Source organism: Monodon monoceros, unplaced genomic scaffold (assembly GCF_005190385.1).
Source record: "Monodon monoceros isolate NGI ecotype Baffin Bay Population unplaced genomic scaffold, NGI_Narwhal_1 Super_Scaffold_6, whole genome shotgun sequence".
NCBI lineage: Eukaryota > Metazoa > Chordata > Mammalia > Artiodactyla > Monodontidae > Monodon > Monodon monoceros.
The window spans coordinates 96,634,711-96,654,573 of record NW_021703783.1 but is presented as its reverse complement, the minus strand read 5'-3'; the positions used below and the strand labels follow the sequence as shown (position 1 = coordinate 96,654,573).

General features: G+C 53.5%; 1 protein-coding gene across 3 annotated transcripts in view; it reads right to left on the bottom strand.

Moving 5' to 3' along the window:
• Positions 1-19,863, bottom strand: part of FBLN1 (fibulin 1) — a 77,125-nt gene that overhangs the window by 39,572 nt on the left and 17,690 nt on the right. For all 3 annotated transcript variants that reach the window (XR_003791097.1, XM_029205324.1, XM_029205325.1), the window contains exons 3-11: positions 17,294-17,429; positions 14,998-15,169; positions 10,263-10,322; positions 8,609-8,710; positions 7,851-7,988; positions 6,594-6,731; positions 2,988-3,131; positions 2,016-2,144; positions 1,091-1,216 (exon numbers count right to left, since the gene is read on the bottom strand). Coding sequence is in view for 2 of the 3 variants with exons in the window: in XM_029205324.1 (XP_029061157.1) it covers positions 1,091-1,216; positions 2,016-2,144; positions 2,988-3,131; positions 6,594-6,731; positions 7,851-7,988; positions 8,609-8,710; positions 10,263-10,322; positions 14,998-15,169; positions 17,294-17,429 (1,145 nt within the window). In the remaining variant the exon portion in view is untranslated. The remainder of the gene's footprint in view (positions 1-1,090; positions 1,217-2,015; positions 2,145-2,987; positions 3,132-6,593; positions 6,732-7,850; positions 7,989-8,608; positions 8,711-10,262; positions 10,323-14,997; positions 15,170-17,293; positions 17,430-19,863) is intronic.

The window sequence follows — 19,863 nt, the reverse complement described above, 5'->3', positions numbered from 1 at the left end:
ACCTAATTCCCGTAGAAGATGTGACATCCACTGAGCACCTACTATGTGCCAGGCCCTCCCCTCATTTCAGTCCATCCCATCAGATGGGGTCAGTGTTATCTGACAACCCCAAGACTCTTGACACTAATGACTCGGTCCAACCCGCCCCCCAACCCAGAGACCTGACCAAACTTTAGCATCAGCCCAAGACCATGACCCTTGAAATGCCTGCCTGGGAAAGCTTGATGCTGCCAAAGAATTTCCTGTGTATTCCAGCCAACACCGGAATACAGGCCCTGACCTCCCTTTTCCTTAGAAGCATTTACTTTAGAAAACCTGCAGATGTAAATCCTTTCTGTCCCTTTGAGATGTATCTTCTGCAACCCAGGTCCTTTTAAGGTGGGAACCAGGCCTTTGAAATGCGGTCATCAGGGGGAGGTCCCACCCCCACCCCCACCGCATCTCCCAGACTCTGCAGGAGGGTCAGAGCCAGTGAGAAGACACAGCTGGCCTAATTCCACTGACCAGTGCCTTTAACATCCTTCAGAACTATTCCTTAGCAGGCCCCAGCATTTAAAAAGCCCGCACCTGTTTTTTTGGTGGAGTTGAGACCAATTTATGCTGAAGTCTCTTTCCCCTACTGCGTAGTCTAAATAAAATCTGTCTTCCCACTTTTAACAAGTGTCCAGCTTTTGTTTCTCTTTGGCATAAACAACCCCATTTCCCCTGTGAGGACAATTAGGCAGGTGACGTCAGCCACTCCCCAGGGTCATGTGAGTAAGCAGTGGGCCAGACGCCCCCGAACCCCACACCCTCAGCCACCTCCCACCCAGCTTCTGCAGCCAACTTGTCCATCCCTACGTGTGCACAGGTGTTATCACCCCCTGCAGGGCCCAGGAGAAACTGGGGAGGGCAGTCATCTCCGACAAGCAAGCTTTTAGAGGTCCTTCCCCTGCTGATGTGTTGTTTGATATGCTCTAGGGCACAAATGTGAGTCGGTCCCACGCGGAGCTGCAGGGAGAGTGGTGGTTTCCCCAGGAGGTGGGCAGCCTGGGGGAAGGGGCACGGATGCAGTCACAGAGCTCCTGACCCTGCCCCGCCCTGCCCTCACCTTCACAGGACCGGCCATCAGAGGAGAGCCGGAAGCCCATGGTGCAGCTGCAGTAGTAGGAGCCAGGCGTGTTCTCGCACTTGTGGCCACACAGGCGCCCGGGGTAGCGCCGGCACTCGTTGATGTCTGAAACAGAGCAGGAGGTGGCTCAGGCAGCGTCCTCCCTGGGCAGTGCTGCCCGTGGTGGCAGCTCACGACCTTTGTCCCCCACTTCCCCTGGCCTCCTCTCCAAGAGAAAGGCCAGTGACTTGTCCCAAACACACGGCAAGTCAGAAGGGGAGCTGGGACGGCCCCGGCCTGTCTGCCCGCTGGGCGAGCCTCGTGCTCCTTCCACGACGGCACGCCTGGGCACGTTCCCACCCGCCAGTTCTCCACCCCAGAGCCCGAGAGAGTGCCCTCCAGGATCCAACAAAGGTGCATGTGGGGCTGGGCGGGGCAGGTGCCAGGCTCCCCTGAGCACCCTGGTTTGGGGATGGCTGGCGTCCACCAGCAGGATCTGTCCTAGCCCCCGGTGTTCGGGCCACCATGCCGTCTTGGGTTCTCACTGCCCTGGGCGAGCACACAGCTCTGGGCCCTGCAGCCCTGCAGGTCGGCAGGAACCTCTGGGAAATCACTAAGACTCTGGGGCATTTGCAGAGCTGGCTGGAGCCTCATAAACACTCAGAGGTCCTGGGGCAAGCAGAGCACCTGTTCTACAGGTAAGGACCCTGGCTCACGCCCAGGAGGGCCTCCCCAGGAGCCACATGATTGGCAGCAGCAGAGTCGGAACCAGAACGGGGGTCTCCCGATCGGGGTCCCTTCTCTGGGACTGTCTGCACTTGGGATTTTCAGAGGTGAGGAGTAGACCACGGTCATTCCAGGGTGCCCCAGGCTGGGTTCTCCTTGATGTCATCTGGCCGGGCCCTCTGCAGGGACACCCACGTACCCACACACGTTCTGCTGATGCCGTCGAAGTAGTAGCCGGCCTTGCACTCGCAGCGGAAACTTCCAGGGGAGTTCACACAGAGATGCCCCGGCCCACAGGGCTCAGAGGGCGGCAAGCACTCATCCACATCTTGCAAAAGAGAAAGACACGGTGAAGAACCTTTAGTGTGCCGGGGGCTTTTTGCCCTAAGATGATCAGAAAGGAAGGAGCCAACTAAAACGTAATGGACAAAGCGGCATCATTTAATTCTTAACCCGATTTCATAGAGCACCTACTACGTGCCAAGTCCATGCTGGCGAGATGGCTGACGCAGACGCAGCCTCTACCCTCGGGGGCCTCCTGCTGCTCTGGGCCAGCAGTGACCCTAGTTAAGGCAGGAAGTGCCCAGTGACTGGGGAGAGGCTGAGGAAGTGCCCTGGGCGTTACAGGGAGGAGACTCCTCGGTGTGGCAGGGATCTGGGCAGGCTGGGCGCACGATGCCCTTGCCCGAATCCAAAGGAATGTAGGTGAAGAGGGAAGCATGTAAGAGTAAAAACCACACAGAGAGGAAAGGGCAGGGCTTGCTGCGGGAGCAGCAAGACCTATTTCACCTGGATCATAAAGTCTGTGAGGTTGGGGCCAACTCAGGAGGACTGACTTGTAAGCAGAGGGCATCTGTCCTCTGTCTGCCGCCAATGGGGAGCCATCGCCGACGGGGGCTGTGAGCAGGGAGGCGCGAGAGAGCTTTCAGCTCAGGATGAACCGGACAGACTGAAGGGGCAAAGCTGGCGGCAGTGGGTGGGTTGGCATTCTACTGCAACCGTCCGGGCTATAGCCAGTAAAGGCCTGTGCTTGGAGATCAGCAATGGGATGGACGGACAGGTGCAAACAGCTTCCTTTGGGGACCTGCTCTCTCCTTCCAGGGAAGGGAGGGCTGTGCTGGGAGCAGACCAAAAGTCCATTTCAAACAGGTTTTCTTTTTTTAATACCAACCAACACAGCGGGTCCCCTCCTCATTGAGATGGTAGCCACGGCCACAGTTGGGCACGTTCTTCTGGCATGTGTAGGAGCCCTCCGTGTTGATGCATGTCTGCCCCACAGGGCATGGGGCACTGATACTCAAACACTCATTGATATCTACAGGGGGAAAGACGGAGACAACGGGGTTAAACCCGGAGGGCTTCCCAAAACCCAACCCCTGGATCTCCAAAGAAATCCCATTTCCCGCCTCTTTATAAAACCACGAATGCAGTTCCGACGATGCCCTCGCCCTGGACCACACAGCAGCCTCCCAACTGGCTCGCAGGTGTCAGCAGCATATACCACACCGTGACGACCCCTCCCCGGTCCATCCTCCTGCCCCTAAACCCGCAACACTTCCATCTTCCACTGCACCGAATCCGAAGCTGCCCGCCTGTGAGTCCCACGCGGTGAACTTAGCAATTCACGTGCCGTCCTGTGTTCACATACTCCACACGGTTAATGAGGGTCCTCCCTGAGCTGAGCAGCGGCTGAGGGGCAGAGGTGGCCGCCCCCTCGGTGCCGGCACTCGTGCTCTGCGACCCTCCAGTGACTGGCTGGCCCCCGCGCCCCACTCCCCAGCCTCACTCGGGTCCATCTCTCCTGCAGCCCAGGCTCCAGCCCTAGCCTCCAGCGGCCACTCAGATCCCGCCTCTGTGCCTTCATTTACAGTTCCTCCCCGGGAAGCCAGCGCCCCTGTCTGCCTGGTGAACGTGCCTTTCTTACAGCTTGGGCACGACCTTCTCCCACATCCCCACCCCCATTCCTGGCTCCACGGGGCCTGTGTGCACTCGCGCCCCCGGGGAAGGGCTGCTCTAAGCTCTCCGCACGGTGGCTCCCTCCCCGACTGGACACGCCTCTGATGGGGGACCGTGGGGCGTGCATTCCCCTTTGATGAACACACGCCCGGCGGGTGTGAACCAGTAAACCAAGAAGGAGAACTGGGTTACACATGTGTTCACTGATCACGCTCAGATTCAATGCCAAACCGCCCAGGTTGAACTTCCTCCTCCCAGAAGGACCTAAGGTTTCAAGAATCACTTATAAACATCTAGGGGGGCCAAGAGAAGGGGGTGATGGCAGAGGACCGGCTGTACTTCTCCCCTCGCAGCCAAGGCCCACCCTCCTCGGACAAATGGGCAGCCCGACTCCCTCCCCATCCTGGTGTCGGCCTTTGTGCCGCCGGTCTTGCCGTGCAGCACTTTACAGTTTACAAAAGCTTTCACCTCCAGTACTGCCCTGCAGGTTAGGCAGGACGGGATTATCTGCATTTTATAAACAGGAAACTCCCCGAGCCCAAGGCTGGGACCCACTCAGGTCTAGAATCAGGGTCTCCCGCCTCCCGGCCAGGACGAGGGCCCCTAAACCTGGCGTGGGCGAACCACAACCCGCCGGCCAAATCCCACCCACTGCCTGTTTTTGTAAGTTCTGTTCTACTGGAGCACAGCCAGGCCCATTCCTTTATGTAGCGTCCACGGCTGCTTCCACGTGGCTGTGACAGAGACCCTGCGGTCGACGAGGTTGATATTTACTCTCTAGCCCTTCTCAGAAAAAGCTTGGCCCTGTGTCAAGAATGAATGCAGTCTTTAGAACTTTTCCCGCTGCCAAGCAGGGTAGAAGCTTTCCCTTTCTGCACTCGGCTTTTGCTTTCTTTTTTTGCAAATAAAGATGGACATAACTTTTGAAATAAAAAAGATAATTTTTAAAAAGAAAGACTCCTGAACTTGGTTGTGGCACTTGACTGTGAACTAGGCTGTGAACTTGATTGTGGGCACACAGAAAGCTGGACTGCCCCACCCTCCCAGGGTGCTGAGACGAGGGGCGCCTCTAGGACCTCTGAAGACCCAAATTCGGGGGTGGGTGCTGGGCTGCGGCCAGTCCTGGGCCCCCGGGCTCCTGCTCTGGAGCCTCCCCCTGTAGAGCTGCACCCCTGCAATCGGGGGTGGGGGGCGGGTGGGAACCGAGGCTAAGTCGAGACTTGCAACGGTCCCTTCTTTGTGGAAATCGGGCTGATTTTGCCATGAGTCAGGGTTTCCATCCCCGGCAGATGCCATCCTCCGCGGAGCCCCCTGCAAGTGCGCTGCAAGTCTAGGCAGGCCCCTCCTCCCTCCTAGCCCTGGGAGAGCTGTCAGCCTCCGGCTCACCGGCCTCCTTCTGGGAGCGAGGACAGCCCCCCTGCTGGGAGGAGGCTGGCGAGGGGCCAATGCAGCCAAGCTGAGGCCCCCGCGGCTCAGAAGCCTCGCCTCCCCTTGAAAGGGGAGCTTTAGGAACAAAGACCGGGGTTGGCTTCAGACGAGGCCCCTGTCCTAAGGGGTTGATGTTCTATTTGTCTTTAGATATCCTGGGATGGTAATAAAAGCGGGGAAGGACTTTCAGTCCAAACTGCCATTTCAAATCAAAGATCAATACAGATTTATCTGCAAGAGGGTGAGACAGAAGAAATTCTCGGCCCCTTGCTCGTGGTGTACCAGCCTTTCCAGGGGGGTGACGGGGCAGCTCCAGGAAGGGTGAGTTCTGACTAGTGGCGCCTGCAGCGCAGAACGAGGGAGACGACTCTCCGACCCCAAAGGGAGGACCCGGAAGCTTCTGCTGAGCAGAGGGCAAGGGCAGCCCGGGCAGATCTGGACCTAAACGCCAACAGCATACAGAGATCTGGCCAGATGGCTGGTCTCGGGCGACTGCAGGAGAAAGCGGGGACCACCTCCTGTCTGAAGAACAGGTCACTCTGGCCACTACTCCCGCGCTCGCCCCTGCCCCACGCTGCCTCTGCGACCTAAGCAGTCTCACCCAGACCTCCTCTGTTTACTAAATTCCATGGGATTTGCTTTCATTTCACATTGACCTTCCTCCGATATCAACACAGTATTTTGCCATTTTAACCACTTTTAAGCGTACAGGTGAGTGGCATCAAGCACATTCAGTGTTGTGCAACCAGCAGCACTGTCCAGCCACAGACCTCGTTCACCATCCCAAGCAGAACTCCACCTGTTAAGCCCTAACTCCCCACCCCTGTCTCCCAGCCCCTGGCGACCACCATTCTACTCTCTGTCTCTATGAACTTGACTCCTAACACAGAGTATCTTCTAAAACCATTCTTTAATACACAGGGCACTTCACAACCACCTTGTTTCATCCTTGCCTCAAGCCTACAAGCCAGATATGATGATTATTCCCATTTTACAGAGGAGGAAGTTGAGGCTCCGAGGAAGTAAATGACCTTAGGCCACTTGGTTCAACACCAGGTGTCTCTGACCTCAAAACACAAGGGCTTTCATCTAAGCCAGAGATCGCTAAACTATAGCCGGGGGCCCCAACCCAGCTGCCGCCTGTGTTTGTAAATAAAGTTTTATTGGGACACAGACCCACCCACTTGTTCAACACAGCCATGGCTGCTTTCCAGCTCCAACTGCAGAGCTAAGTAGTTGCAGCGGAGGCCACACAGCCCACAATGACTAACTTATTATCCAGTCCTTTATAGAAAAAGCTTGCCGACCTCCATTCTAATACACTACGCAGTGCCCCGTCGCTGGACGGTTCCCCCACCTGGCGGACCCGTTAGCCCTGGCGGCAGCATCTTACCAATACAGTTGCCTAGAGCATCTTGTATAAAGCCGCTCTTGCACTGTAGCTTGGGTCTGCAGCGGAAGGATCCCAGAGTATTCTGACAGATAAAATCGGGGAGGCAGTTATGAATACCACTCTCACACTCGTCAATATCTGGTACATCATAAAAAAAGGAAATTGTTAGCAAGAGTCCTGCCAGAAGCATCTTTCAACACTTTAAAATCACAAGAATTTTTTTTTTTTTTTTAATGCTCATTACTCAGACTATAACCCCAAACGTTCCAATAGAGAGGTCACATTCCAAAAGGGCCTTAGCCAAATGGTGCTCGGGTTTCTAAAGATTCAAAACTGACTTTTCCCCCAGGGTTCTTAGGATGCTAATTTTCTGTTATGTGATAAATAACCCAGGCATTTTCCTGGCAATATGTGGTTTGGTTTGATTTGGTTTTCATTTCAGGCATGTTTAGTTTAGATTATAAAGCGATGATGATCTTAAGTGGCAATAAACACTGTCCCTATAAACGTATTCACTCTGCAGTCCTCGCAATATTCCAGATATTAACCATGGTGATTGTCGTGACTGGACGTGTTGGCTGCCCTTCCCTTGAAGTTCATGGCGTCAAATGTTCAAAAGTGTATACTCAGCTGGCTGGGCCCCTGGGTTCTCGAGGTCCACACCGCCCAGGGAGTCTGCAGGGGTGGGGAGGACTGAGCTCATCCAAAGGCCCTCATAATTCAAACGACGTTTTTACACAAGTGGTCTTGTCGTTCTGAAGGGCTGGAAACCCTCAGCAGAAAACTATGTTCTAACAGATCCTCATCAAAGGTTTATCTGCCAAATAACATCCATGGTTTGGCGGGGGAAAGCCAGCAGCCAGAAATGTCATGTTTTTTTATGCAGCGGAAGGGAATATGCTTTGAACTTCAAGGAAACCTGGAATCAGATGGAAGGCAGCTGTTGTGCAAAAAAACAGCTCGGGGGTGGGGGGACTGGAAAGCACATGTGAGCACCTGAAATTCATCTCTGGTCTTGTTTTTAAATGAGCGTGCTCTAAGCCTTTTCAGAAATCCAAGCTCTCCACTGTCATTAACTCAGCATTACGGTAAAGGAGGTAAATCTTCACTAATAACAGGGTTGGCCAGTGCCCCAGGCAGCCAAAGGCGGGACACGGCACCACGGAGCCCAGACCCCAGGGAGCCCAGTGCCACTTCCCCCATCGCATCATACGCACTTCCGGGGGATGAGGTTTTGAGACTCGGAGCTTATCCTACCTTTGCAGTCATTGCCCTCTGTGAGCTCATAGCCAGTCCCACAGCTGCTGTCGCGCTGGCAGCGGAAAGAGCCCACTGTATTGATGCAGGATTCTCCAAGACGGCAGCTTTGGGCGCCCATGATACATTCATTGATATCTAGGAGAGACACAGGTGACGCAGGAGTAACCAGCAAGAACGACCGATCCTCACGCTTTATCAGAAGGAATGTACCAGAGGGCACGATGGGATCGACCTCCCGCATCCACCAAGCTCCCCGGGCACGTGTATATTTAGGCCGTGCACCGGAATGGAGCCCTGGGCGCTCGCCATCAGCGCAAAAGCAACGGCTCCTCTGCCCTGCTGAGCTATTTCAGACGTACTGCTCCTCCTGAGCACCTGCTAAGCGAGCACCAGGCCCTGAACTGGACTCATGTGATCCTAGAGAACCCCCTATTCGGGGCTACCACCTCCCTCCATCTCCCCCATCTCACAGATGAGAGGCCAAGAGAGGCTGAGGGACGTGCCCAGGGCCACTAAGCAGATCCTGGATTCAGAGCCCGGTCACACCCCAAACCCAACCCCTTTTCACAGCACGGTGTTTACATCCTGCTGGAGGACAGCCGTGGCCAGAAGCCAGGCGCTGCACACTCCAGGAGACGCTGGGAAGCCGGTCCTGGACTGTTCTTCACCTACGAATGGGGCCCCAAGTTGTGCAAAGCGGGCCCTGCTTGGCTGTCAGGCAGAGGCAGAGGCTCCCAGGGCAGGACGACATTTACCTTCACAGGAGACGCCGTCCGGGAGCAGCTGGTAGCCCACAAAGCAGGAGCAGACGACCTCCTCCCCCGTGTCTCGGCACTGCTGTTTGCAGGGCCCACCGCCTGGAGTCAGAGCAAACGTGAGCGGAGGCCAGGTGCACCCCGGAGACCTCCTGGTTTTTTCCAGGTGTTTGGATGGGGTCAGAGAAAGCGCCCTCAGGGTAGGCTGACACAGAAGGGCAGGCTCCCCAGGCTGGAGCCCACTGCAGCCTTCACAGCGCCCTCCCTTCCCATGGGAGACCCCCCGGGGCTGCGGCTTCAGGTCCCAGCCCTGATCTGACAGATCGGGGGGGTGTGCGGGGCCCCGATACCCCATTTCCACCGCCACTGCCTCAGCTCCGGCCGCCCGCTCCCCTGGCTCTCTGAGCATCCCTTGGTACCACCCTCCAACCAGGCTTCCTGCAGGGCAGCCAGCATGATGCCCAAAGAGCAAATCCCACGGGGACAAAACCTCTACCGGGCAAAGATTCCAGGGAATAAAATTCTGACTGCTGCCCGGGGCCTGCAGGTCCTGCCCACTTCTCCAGCCTCTTCCTTTCTCCCCGCACCCCACCCCATGGCCCACCAGTGCCCAGCTGCTGCGGGTCTGCAAGTCCCCGCTCCCATTGCCACAAACCCCCTGCCAATGTCATCTCCCTGGCTAACCCATCGTCAGCCATTGCAAGCCAGCTATCCCCTCCCCCAGGGAGAGCCTCGCACGCCCCCCAGAGAGGATTACGAGCCTTTCTGGGGTTCTCTGCCCCCCCTTCCGCCTACCCCTAGCCCTCTGTGCCGAGTGTCACTGTGCACCAACCACATCATTTTGTGATTAAACTGGCTCCCTAATGAAAGCCCAACCACAAGGCAAGCCACTGAATGTGCTCGGGGAGCAGACTTGCCAGTCCAGACATGCGGGAATGTTCCATAAAGAGAAATAAAGTCTTAGCATATGGAAAACAAAGGTGCAAGGCCCTAGTGACTTTTTTTTTGATGTGGACCACTTTTAAAGTCTTTTTAAAATATATGTACATATGTGTATATATATATATATTTATTTATTTGGTTGTGCCAGGTCTTAGTTGTGGCAGATGGACTCCTTAGTTGCGGCATGAGAACTTTTAGTTGCGGCATGCATATGGGATCTAGTTCCCTGACCAGGGATTGAACCCGGGCCCCCTGCCTCACTGGGAGCACGGAGTCTTAACCACTGCGCCACCAGGGAAGCCCCAAGGCCCTACTGACTAAATCTGCAAACGCCTCTCTTATGAGACAAATGACTATCACAGATGGTACAGCTGGAGCTCCAGCCACAAAATGAAGTATCACTCACCCCCGTCCCCTAAGGGGCTCCCAGCCTTGGGGGGTCACCATTCACAGAGTCTGTGGGCTGTGGTGGGAGAGCTCTGCACACCAGCTCCTCAAGCGGCCCCTTCTCTACAAGCCCACCCTCTCCCTCGCTCGCCCATCAGGCCCCAGCTAGGAGGAGAGGAAGGGAAGGAGCCCGGGAGTGCAGACGACAGGGTCTTACAGCTGACTCCCAGCCAAAGGGCTGCGGTCAAGCTCCCAGCGAGATTAGTACTGACTTCCTCTCGGGCTTCATTAACCACCAGCTAGCCCTGGGGAGGGCCAGTCTCACCTCGGCAGCGGTCATTCAGGTAGGGGTCTTCTTGTCCCTCCTCGATCTCAGAGACCTTAGCTGAGGGGGAAGAGGCAAACACAGGTTTGTCCACACACAGTGCCCACGTTAACACAGAGGCAACGCCGAGCATCTTCTCTTCTTGCAAATATCACGCAGTAACGCCTGCTGGTACATCTTATAAAAAGCTCAGTGTTCATTTTATCCTTTTTAAAAACAGAGTCACACTTATAAATGTAGCTAAATCTCTAAAAGATCTATTATAACAGAAACAGCACTGGCACAAGGGTCTGTCTGTAGTCATCAACTTAATGCTGAGTGTGGTTACGTTGTCCACATTACTCAAATATTTCTGCAAATGCAGTCACGGCCCTACTATAAACTAAGTCGTGTCTTCCAAACCGAAAACAATGCACCTGGTAAAAGCTTACGGCTACAGGTTGAATTGTGTCCCACCCCGCCCAAACCCCAGAAGATGTTTCAGTCCTAACCCCCAGTACCTGGAAATGTGACCTTAGTTTGGAGAAGGGTCATTGCAGACAATCAAGTTAAGATGAGGTCATTAGCGTGGGCCCTAATCCAATGATGAGTGTCCTTACAAAAAGGGGAAATTGGGACTCAGTGACAGATACGCAGAGGAAAAGCGGTGTGAAGAAACAGGGAGAAGACAGCCATCTACAAGCCAAGGCATACCTGATGCTCCCGGAAGCTGGGAGAGAAGCCTGGAGCAGATGCTCCCAGAGGCCTCAGAAGCAGCCGGCCCTGCCGACACCTCAGTCTCGGACTTCTGGCCTCCAGACTGTGAGACAACACATTTCTGTGGTTTAAGCTCCCCAGTCTGTGGTGCTTTATTACAGCAGCCCCAGGAAATGAATTCACTTATTTTACACACTTTGTCCGGCTCAATGTAGTGCCGGACATCAACAGTCACTCACTCAATTCATTCAACAAAGGTATCTGAGTATCTGCTCTGAGGGTCAAGCACTCGGCACAGACAAGGCCCCTCCTCTCAATAATTACAATAGGACAGAGAGGGACCCAGTGGGAGACCTGGGCCCTCATTTTAAAGGGTTGTATTCCATTGGCAATTCTGGTACGGAAGAAATGGATTAGTCCTTTTAACCTGGGTGGGTAGACCCAAGAATTCCTAGAATACTTGAAAAACCAAGTGCTCTGCTGATAAGACCTTCCGCAAGATGGAATGACAGTGATCACAATTCAATCACAATCCAACAGCCATTACATTACAACGCTGGGGGGGAAGCATAAAGCAAAGGTGTCCCCAGCACAGCCACACCTACACAAGAGAAGCCAAGAGAGACAGAAAGAAGACTGGAAGGAAACGTGACCTAATGGAAACCGTATTTATCTCCATGTTGACTTCCTCTTCCTTCTACCTTCCCGTGTCTTCTAAAATGCCTACAGTGAGCACGTGATACACACACACTGGAAAAGCAGACATCAGTAGAAAGAACACATATTAGTAATTCTGCTGTAAGTTTCAGCGTAACATAATTTATAGACACTACCTATGCATAAGGCGTTATTTTTTAGGGGTTATTAAGATATGGTAAGGGTTCCTAAATAATCCAAAGAATTTTTCAGCTAGGGAGGAACTAAGCCAGAGTCACTTAAGGTGTGAGTCATCTCTAGGTTAGGAGGCCGGGAGCACCTTTGCTCAGAATGTTTAATGTCGGTGCAACTAGAGATGATCATACTAAGTGAAGCGGGTCAGAAAGAGAAAGACAAACGCCCTATGATGTCACTTCCATGTGGAACCTAAAATATGACGCAAATGGACCTATCTACGAAACAGACACAGACTCTCGGACATAGAGAACAGACTTGTGGCTGCCAAGGGGGAGGGGGGTGGGGGGGGATGGAGTGGGAGGTTGGGGTTAGCAGATGTAAGCTATTATATAGAGAATGAAGAAACAACAAGGTCCTACTGTAGAGCACAGGGAACTATATTCAATATCCTGGGATAAACCACAATGGAAAAGAATATGAAAAAGAATGTGTGTGTGTGTGTGTGTGTGTGTGTGTGTGTGTGTGTGTGTGTATAACTGAATTACTTTTCTGTGCAGCAGAAATTAACACAACACTGTAAATCAACTATACTTCAATTTTTAAAAAAGAGAGGAAAAAAAAAGAATGTTTAACTTGGGGACTCTTCATTCACTTGGTGCATTCCATCCCAGCAAAGCCCAAGTCCCTGCCATGTGCCAGGCACAGGCCAGGGTGTCCAGACCTCATCCTCCAAAGGACTCATGGTAAGAAGGCCAGGAGGACTCATGAGAAACTATTTATCACTCAGGTGATGAGGTCATCAAGATTTCCACAGCATTTTTCAGGAGCCAGCAAGCCTGGCAAAGAATGCCAGAAAAGGAATCTTGAACTGAGGCTTCCACAGCCTCAGTCTCCCAATCTGTAGAATGGACATAACCAAGATACGCCCTAGCACAGTTCATCCCCAAGGAACAGGGTTCTTTCCCCCATCTTAGACCAATACTTTGATCACTTATAATATAGATTATTAGAAAAACTAAGATAAGAAAACAGACATGTAAGTCCCAATTTTATATTTAAACAGACATGTTACTCTATCAAATGCTTATAGAAGTTTCTGAAAGCTTACTCCCAACTTCTGTACTTGTTTTGTTGCAGGCCAGCACTGGTCTGTGGGCCCGCTACGGTAGCACACAGTAGGCCCACAATAAATGTCAGTGGAAGAGAGGAAAGCAGGTCTGTGTCTGGGTGAGGAGGAAACACAGGGAAGTCCTCATAGAGACACTGAGGAAAGTCTGAGGCAAGAAATGAAGCAGATAAAAGACAAGGGAGAAATAAGACATCTGGAGCGACAGAAAAGCTCAGAGATCATTAATGAAACAAGACATAAATCAACAAAAGTCCTCCCTGGAGACACAGGAGAAATTCTCCATCAGTATGAAGAATTTGGGTTTGTTTAAAGTGAAAATGTCATCCATGATTTCAAAAGTCAAGGAAGGAGCCAGAATGTGGTTCCAATCCCCCTTTATGACTAAAATATCTGAAATCAGCCCCACGGCGGCCATGGGGCCCTGGACTTGAGAAATCAAAACAAAGAATGAAAGACTGGTCGTTTGACCGAGGACCCCAAAGCCACATGAATGGATGGCCTGACTTAGGGACCACTGGTCTGTGAGCTCGCCCTTCCGAGCCCCTTCCTGCCCCTTTCCCATTTTTAACAGAGGGCAGACGGAGCTCAGAGTGAGAAGGCAAAGGTCCCAGTCACGCAGCGAGCTTGGGGCAGAGCAGATGCTTGAAAGTTTCCAGGGCTCTTTCCATTATGGCACAGGAAACCATTGCACAAGTGGAAGAGATGATTAGACAACCAAGAAGTTTCCTGAGCCATGTAACTGAATCATGAAGCCCCAAGGTTTCAGGATTTATGTGGCTTCAGACAGATGGAGGGTGGAGACTGAACTGGTGGACACACAGCTGGGAGCCCTCCTGAAGCTGCTCTTGGGGTCATTTGCCCCTTTGCTGAATAAATATCTAGTGTTTGAATGCTCACAGCCTGCTGTTAATGAGTGTTGCCCCTGCTATTAACGAGTGGTGCCCCCTGCCTCAGCTCCAGATGGAGAGATAGCGCTGGCCAGGCATCGGAAGGCCAGCGCTCTCCCTCCTCTGTATGTCAGCCATGTGATCGTTTTTCTTTTTAACAATTGTGATTTTTTTTTAAGATTTTCTTTTTTGATGTGGACCATTTTTAAAGTCTCCATCGAATTTTTTACACTATTGCTTCTGTTTTATGTTTTGGTTTTTTGGCCCCGAGGCACGTGGGATCTTAGCTCCCTGACCAGGGATCGAACAGGCACCCCCTGCATTGGAAGGCAAAGTCTTAACCATTGGACCACCAGGGAAGTCCCCTGGCCACGTGATCCTGAGTGCCAGGTCCTCGTGTGTGAAACAAGAGCACGGCCAGCCACCCACGCTGCCCAAGGCGGTTGGAGGGATGGGACGAAATGTGATGGCAAACAGTTTATAACCCTTCTCCCATTTAATCCCAGCAACCTGAGCAAGTAGGACTCTAATTATCCCCTTTTCACAGATGAGGGAACTGAGGCCTGGATACACCAGTTTGCCCCCCAAATACATGTCAGGACAGGGACCCGAACACAGATTTGTCAGATCCCAGATCCCAAGTTCTCAGTTTCACTCCAGGACAGTGACAAACGTGAAACTGCTCTGACAACTAGAACCAGTCTCTTCTGAGTTAAGGCAATGGTAAATGTGCGTGCCCACACTGCCTGTGATGGTCAATTTTATGTGTCAACTTGGTTGGGCCACGGTGCCCAGATATTTGGTCCAGCACTAGTCTGGATATGGCTGTGACGGTATTTTTTAGATGAGTTTGACATTGAAATCAGCAGACTTTGAGTAAAGCAGATTGCCCTCCATCATGTGGGTGGGCCTCGTCCAATCAGGTTAAGGCCTTAAGAGAAAGACTGACCTCTCCCAAGTAAGAAGGAACCCTGCTAGCAGACGGCCTTTGGACTCGAGCTGCGACATCAGCTCTCCCCTGGGTCCCTGGCCAGTGGGCCCACCCTGCAGATTTCAGACCTGGCAGCCCTCACAACTGTGTGAACCCATTTCTTAAAATGTCTCTCTGTCTCCAAGTCCTATTGGTTCTGTTTCTCTGGATGACCTTAACTAATTGCACTGCCCAAGAGGGAAGAAAGGGGGGAATTACCTGCTTCTTGAAGGTCCCCAACGTCCCCCGGGGCAAACTCTGCTGTCTCCTGGCCCTTGACACAGCATGCCCGGAAGACCAGCCCACACTGGTAGCCAACCATGAGGCTGTACTCGCAGCTCTGACCCTGGGCCTGGGCCGCCCTTCCCAGCAGGCAGCAATGGCAGCACCTCTGCAAACACAGGAGGAGACTCCCGTTGGGGAAGCCAGACACAGGACACAGCGGATCCCCACGGACCTCTCAGCCCCGCCGTGTTAATGCTCCCTGGACGGTGATGACATGTGCCTGACCTGGGCTGCATCTTCTACATGTTGGCAGGAAACAGCAAAGCAATCCAGGCCCGAAGCCTGCTGCCCCCAAATCCCGCAGGTTCTGATTTTGAAAGGAACCTTAAAGGGCCTTATCCCAGCACACGCTCCATGATACCTGACTGCCCCCCAATATCCCTGCCGGCCCAGCTTCCACCTCCAGGAAGAGGGGGTTAGGAGAGGGCCTTCTGGGGCTCACACAAGAGCTCCCTAGGGGTCCATGACTTCTGCGTGGTCTGAGATTTCTCTACCACGCCTGGAAGGATGAATATGTATCTCGTCTCTTCCCGCGCTGAGTGAGGGTGGGTCAAGCATCAGGAAGGGAACCTCAAGCCTGGTCATCAAATGAGGAACAGAGCTACTGCCTGTCACCTGGACCCCAGTGTTTCCAAAAGTCACAGCTGAATCCCAGGGACAACATTCACCCTGGCACATGAAAAGCCCCATTTCAGTCCCTATCATTCTAAGAAAAGCGTAAGAGCTTTCCAGAAGGTCCATAGCAGGAGCAGAGGAGGGGTGGCTTTGCTTGAGTTTCGTAGAGGTTGACGGGTCTCCAATTCGCTCATTCTACAGCCTCTGCTGCTGGAAAGAGTGGGAGCCTCAGTTACCTCCCCCACCTTTTAGGCCATGAGGCCCCCTTCCCGGAAACACAGACCACGCATCTGCCAAAGCCATCCGTTTCCACTCCCCTTAGAAAGTTCCATGCCTTTCTCTCAAGTCGGGGGACACTGGCGGAAGTGTCTGCGGGGCAGACAGCGTCTGCAGAGCCCCAACCCTTCCTGGGAGGCAGTCACTGAACACATAAGGTCCTGGCTCCTAGGCCCCCTTGACCAGACCACCCCCCCTCGCCCCCGCCGCCAGCTCTCTCACACCAGAAGCCTCCTCCCATGAAAGCCCACAAAGGCTGAGGGGCGGGCAGAGGGGCTCTGGACCCACAGCTCCTCTACGTGGAATCTCCCTACACATTCCGACCTGCGTGGAAAGAGAATCCCCGGAAAGGAACCCACACACCCCGTCTCGGGATCCAGACTTCATTCCAATGCTTGCTCCTTGAAATTACTGCAAGGCCTTCCTAACTGGGAAGGGGGCATCTTTCTTCCAGGGAATTCATCTTTGTCACCTGGCACCTCCAACAGAAACCCAGATGTCCAGGTTAATTAACTTTCCAAACCTGAGTGCCTTCTGGTCGGGCTGTTTTTCTCCCTCAGTAGGTGGCAAGAGAGGGACAGCCTAGTTTATTTGCAGTCTTCAGACCTGGGAGCGCTCTTAGTAACCTTTCCACATCCGTGCAAAGATGCAGGCCTTCCACAGTGACAGAGGTCCTGAGTGACCTGGCCTGGACTTGGAGTCCCAGGATGGATTACGGCCTTCATTCATAGCTGACCTTTGGGCAGGGTTCCCTCTGGGCCAGATGGACCACACTCCCAGCTCTGCCTCACCAGATCCCTCCCTTGCTGGTCCTGAAGGGACCCCTGCTGAGAGGCCACTTTGGAGTGTGGGCCTCTCTGAACCTCAGTTTTCTCTTCCAGGGCGGTTATGGAGGTCACGTGTCATCAGAGGCGTTGGTGGGGGCCCATCCTGAACTCTGACTAGTTCAGGAGAGCAGAGAAGCTGGAGGGCCTCCGGAGTGGGGTGGGGAATGCCTATCTGAATTGAGAAGAGGTTTCAGAAGGCCCTGAGCCCAGATAACCCCTGCTCTGACCTCCACATTCCTGTTTGAAGCCCCGGGACTGGCAGTCTTCAGGGCAAGGCTGGGTCACTCCATCCCTGTTTCCCCGGTGTCGGACAGGGCCCGGGGTGTTGTCCAGGGTTTACTGAATAAACTGGAGGAGGTGGGGAGACTTGAGTGTCCCTCGTCCCGCCCTGAGTTGAGCACTATGCACTGCTCATAGGAAAGGCATCTGAGGTCGGGGGTGCAGGGAGGAGAGCGCCCCAGGCCTCCTGCTGAAGCAGTGGCAGCTGAGCTGGGAGGGGCCCAGGTCCTCACCTTCACGAACATGGCCTCGAGGCTGGTGTTGTCCCCATGCGGCACGGTGCAGCCGTCCTGCTCGTTGGCCAGGTTGATGCCCGTGGCACAGTGCAGCTCCTCTAGCTGGCTATGGCAGCACTGCTCCTGGACCATCCTGTGGGCAGAGGGGGCAGGCTGGCCCAAGGGCTCTGTGGGGCGGGGGGCCCACCAGCTGGTACTCAGGGCCTGGAAGCAGTATCCCCTCGGGGATGGGAGCTCTGTCATCTTTGGGTGTCCCCCCTTCCCCATCCCCTCCACTCATCCACAGACACACACACAACGCCTGCATACAGAAGGTGCCCAACAGTGTTTAATTAGAAAGACTGGATGCAGGGTGGTATCTGGGAGTGGAGTCGAGAGCCCCAGTTGTGTGGCCAGAGCTCCAGTTCACCTCTCTGACCTCTGAGCCTCAGCCACAGAAAGTTCCCACCTATTTTAAAAAACAAAAACAGCTGATGGCTGACTCTGGGCCAGACCTTCTGATCCTTTATCAAGTTGAATCCTTCCCAACACTCATCTCCAGTTTCCGGAATCAGAGGAAACAGCTCCAGAGAGGTGGAGTAGCCTGCCCAAGGCCACGGAGTGAGGGATGGTGGCAACGGTGACACCGGGCCGTGGCATCCATGTCTCCCAGCCCCGTTGGGGGCTCCGGGAGGAAGGTCCTCGGAAACCCGAGGACACACGTGCACAAAAGCTTACGTCGCCAGAAGGACCGTCACCTCCCAGGCTTGGTCCCTCAGACACAGCTCCAGGTGGTGAGGGCAGGCAGGTGATGGAGCGCAAGGTGTGTGATCACAGGTGTGGCTCCCACCAGACCCCAAATAACCCTGGCTTTGGCCAGAGCCACCAAGGGCAGGAGAAGCCGTCAGACCTGCACTGGGCCGGAGAGGGAGGGGCCCCGCTGGGCTCCGTTTGCTGCCAGCCAGGCTGCCTCGGCCCCCAGCCTCCACCCTATGGGGCCAGAGCTCTGCACCCGGCTTCCCGTGCACTTCTAGAACTGCCCTCGGGCTCCGGGATGGATTTGTCTGCAGAGAGACCTCCGAGATACTGCAGGTTTGGTTCTAGGCAACCACAATAAAGTTAGTCACATGAATTTTTTGGTTTCTTGGTGCATATAAAAATTATGTTCACACTGTACTGTAGTCCAGTAAGTGTACAATAGCATTATGTCTAAAAAAGCAATACATACCTTAATAAAAAAAAAACCTTCCTTGCTAAAACATGCTAACCATCATCTGACAATGCGGAGCTGCCACAAACCTTCAATTTGTAAAAAAAAAAAAAACACGCAACCTTCAAAGCAATAAAATGAGATCTGCCTGTACTCTGCTACCACACATCCACTCGTGCTCTCAGTGGATTTGCAAATGACAGGCATGTCACTGCATTATCAGGGAGAGCGAGCAGAGATGCATCCATTGATCCATTCACTCAAAGATACTTATTGGCTGAACAGAAAACAAGTGGTGTGGAAAAATGGGAGCCCTCATGCACTGTGGGTGGGAAGGTAAAATGGTGCAGTATGGCAGGTCCTCCAAAAATTTTAAATAGAATGACCACAGGGGGCTTCCCTGGTGGCGCAGTGGTTGAGAGTCCGCCTGCCGATGCAGGGGATGTGGGTTCGTGCCCCGGTCCGGGAAGATCCCACATGCCACGGAGCGGCTGGGCCCGTGAGCCATGGCCGCTGAGCCTGCGCGTCCGGAGCCTGTGCTCCGCAACGGGAGAGGCCACAGCAGTGAGAGGCCCGCGTACCGCAGAAAAATAAATAAATAGAATGACCATAGGATCCTACTTCTGCGCATAAACCCAAAAGAATCGAAAGCAGTGACTCAAACAGATATCTGCACACCCACATTCCCAGCAGCGTGATTCATAATCGCCAGAAGACAGGAGCAACCCAAGTGTCCATCAAGGAATAGATGAGCTAAATGTGGTCTGTACATATGATGGACTTGGATTCAGCCTTAACAAGGAAGGAAACCTTGACACATGTTACAACATGGATAAACCTTGAGGACAGTAAGCTAAGTGAAATAAGCCAGACACAAAAGGATGGCTACTGTGATTCCCCTTATATGAGGGACCCAGCGGAGTCAAATTCATACAGACGGAAGATAGAAGGGGTGGGCTGGGGGAGGGGGGGCAAGCAGGAGGTTTTGTTTCATGGGTACGGGTTTCACTAGGAAGATGAAAAAGTTCTGGAGATGGATGGTGGTGATGGCGATAGAGTGACGTGAATATACTGAACTATACACCTAAACATGGTTACGCTGGTACAATTTGTGTTATGTATATTTTAATGCAATTTTTTAAAAAATGTGGCTGTGGCCCTACTGTGTGCCAGACCTGTACAGAGGCTTCAGGGACGGGGAGAGGGATGGCCTGGTGGGGAACCTCAGCCTCCCACACCAGGGGGCTTCTGGGGGAGCAGTTACTAAGTTCTACCCTGGTGGGGCTGGGCGTCCAGAGAGCTGCTTTCCCCTTGCTGCCGTTCAACTTGGACAAGCATTCACCTGGCTGCCTGGCTCACCTCCTTCAGGTGCTGGCTC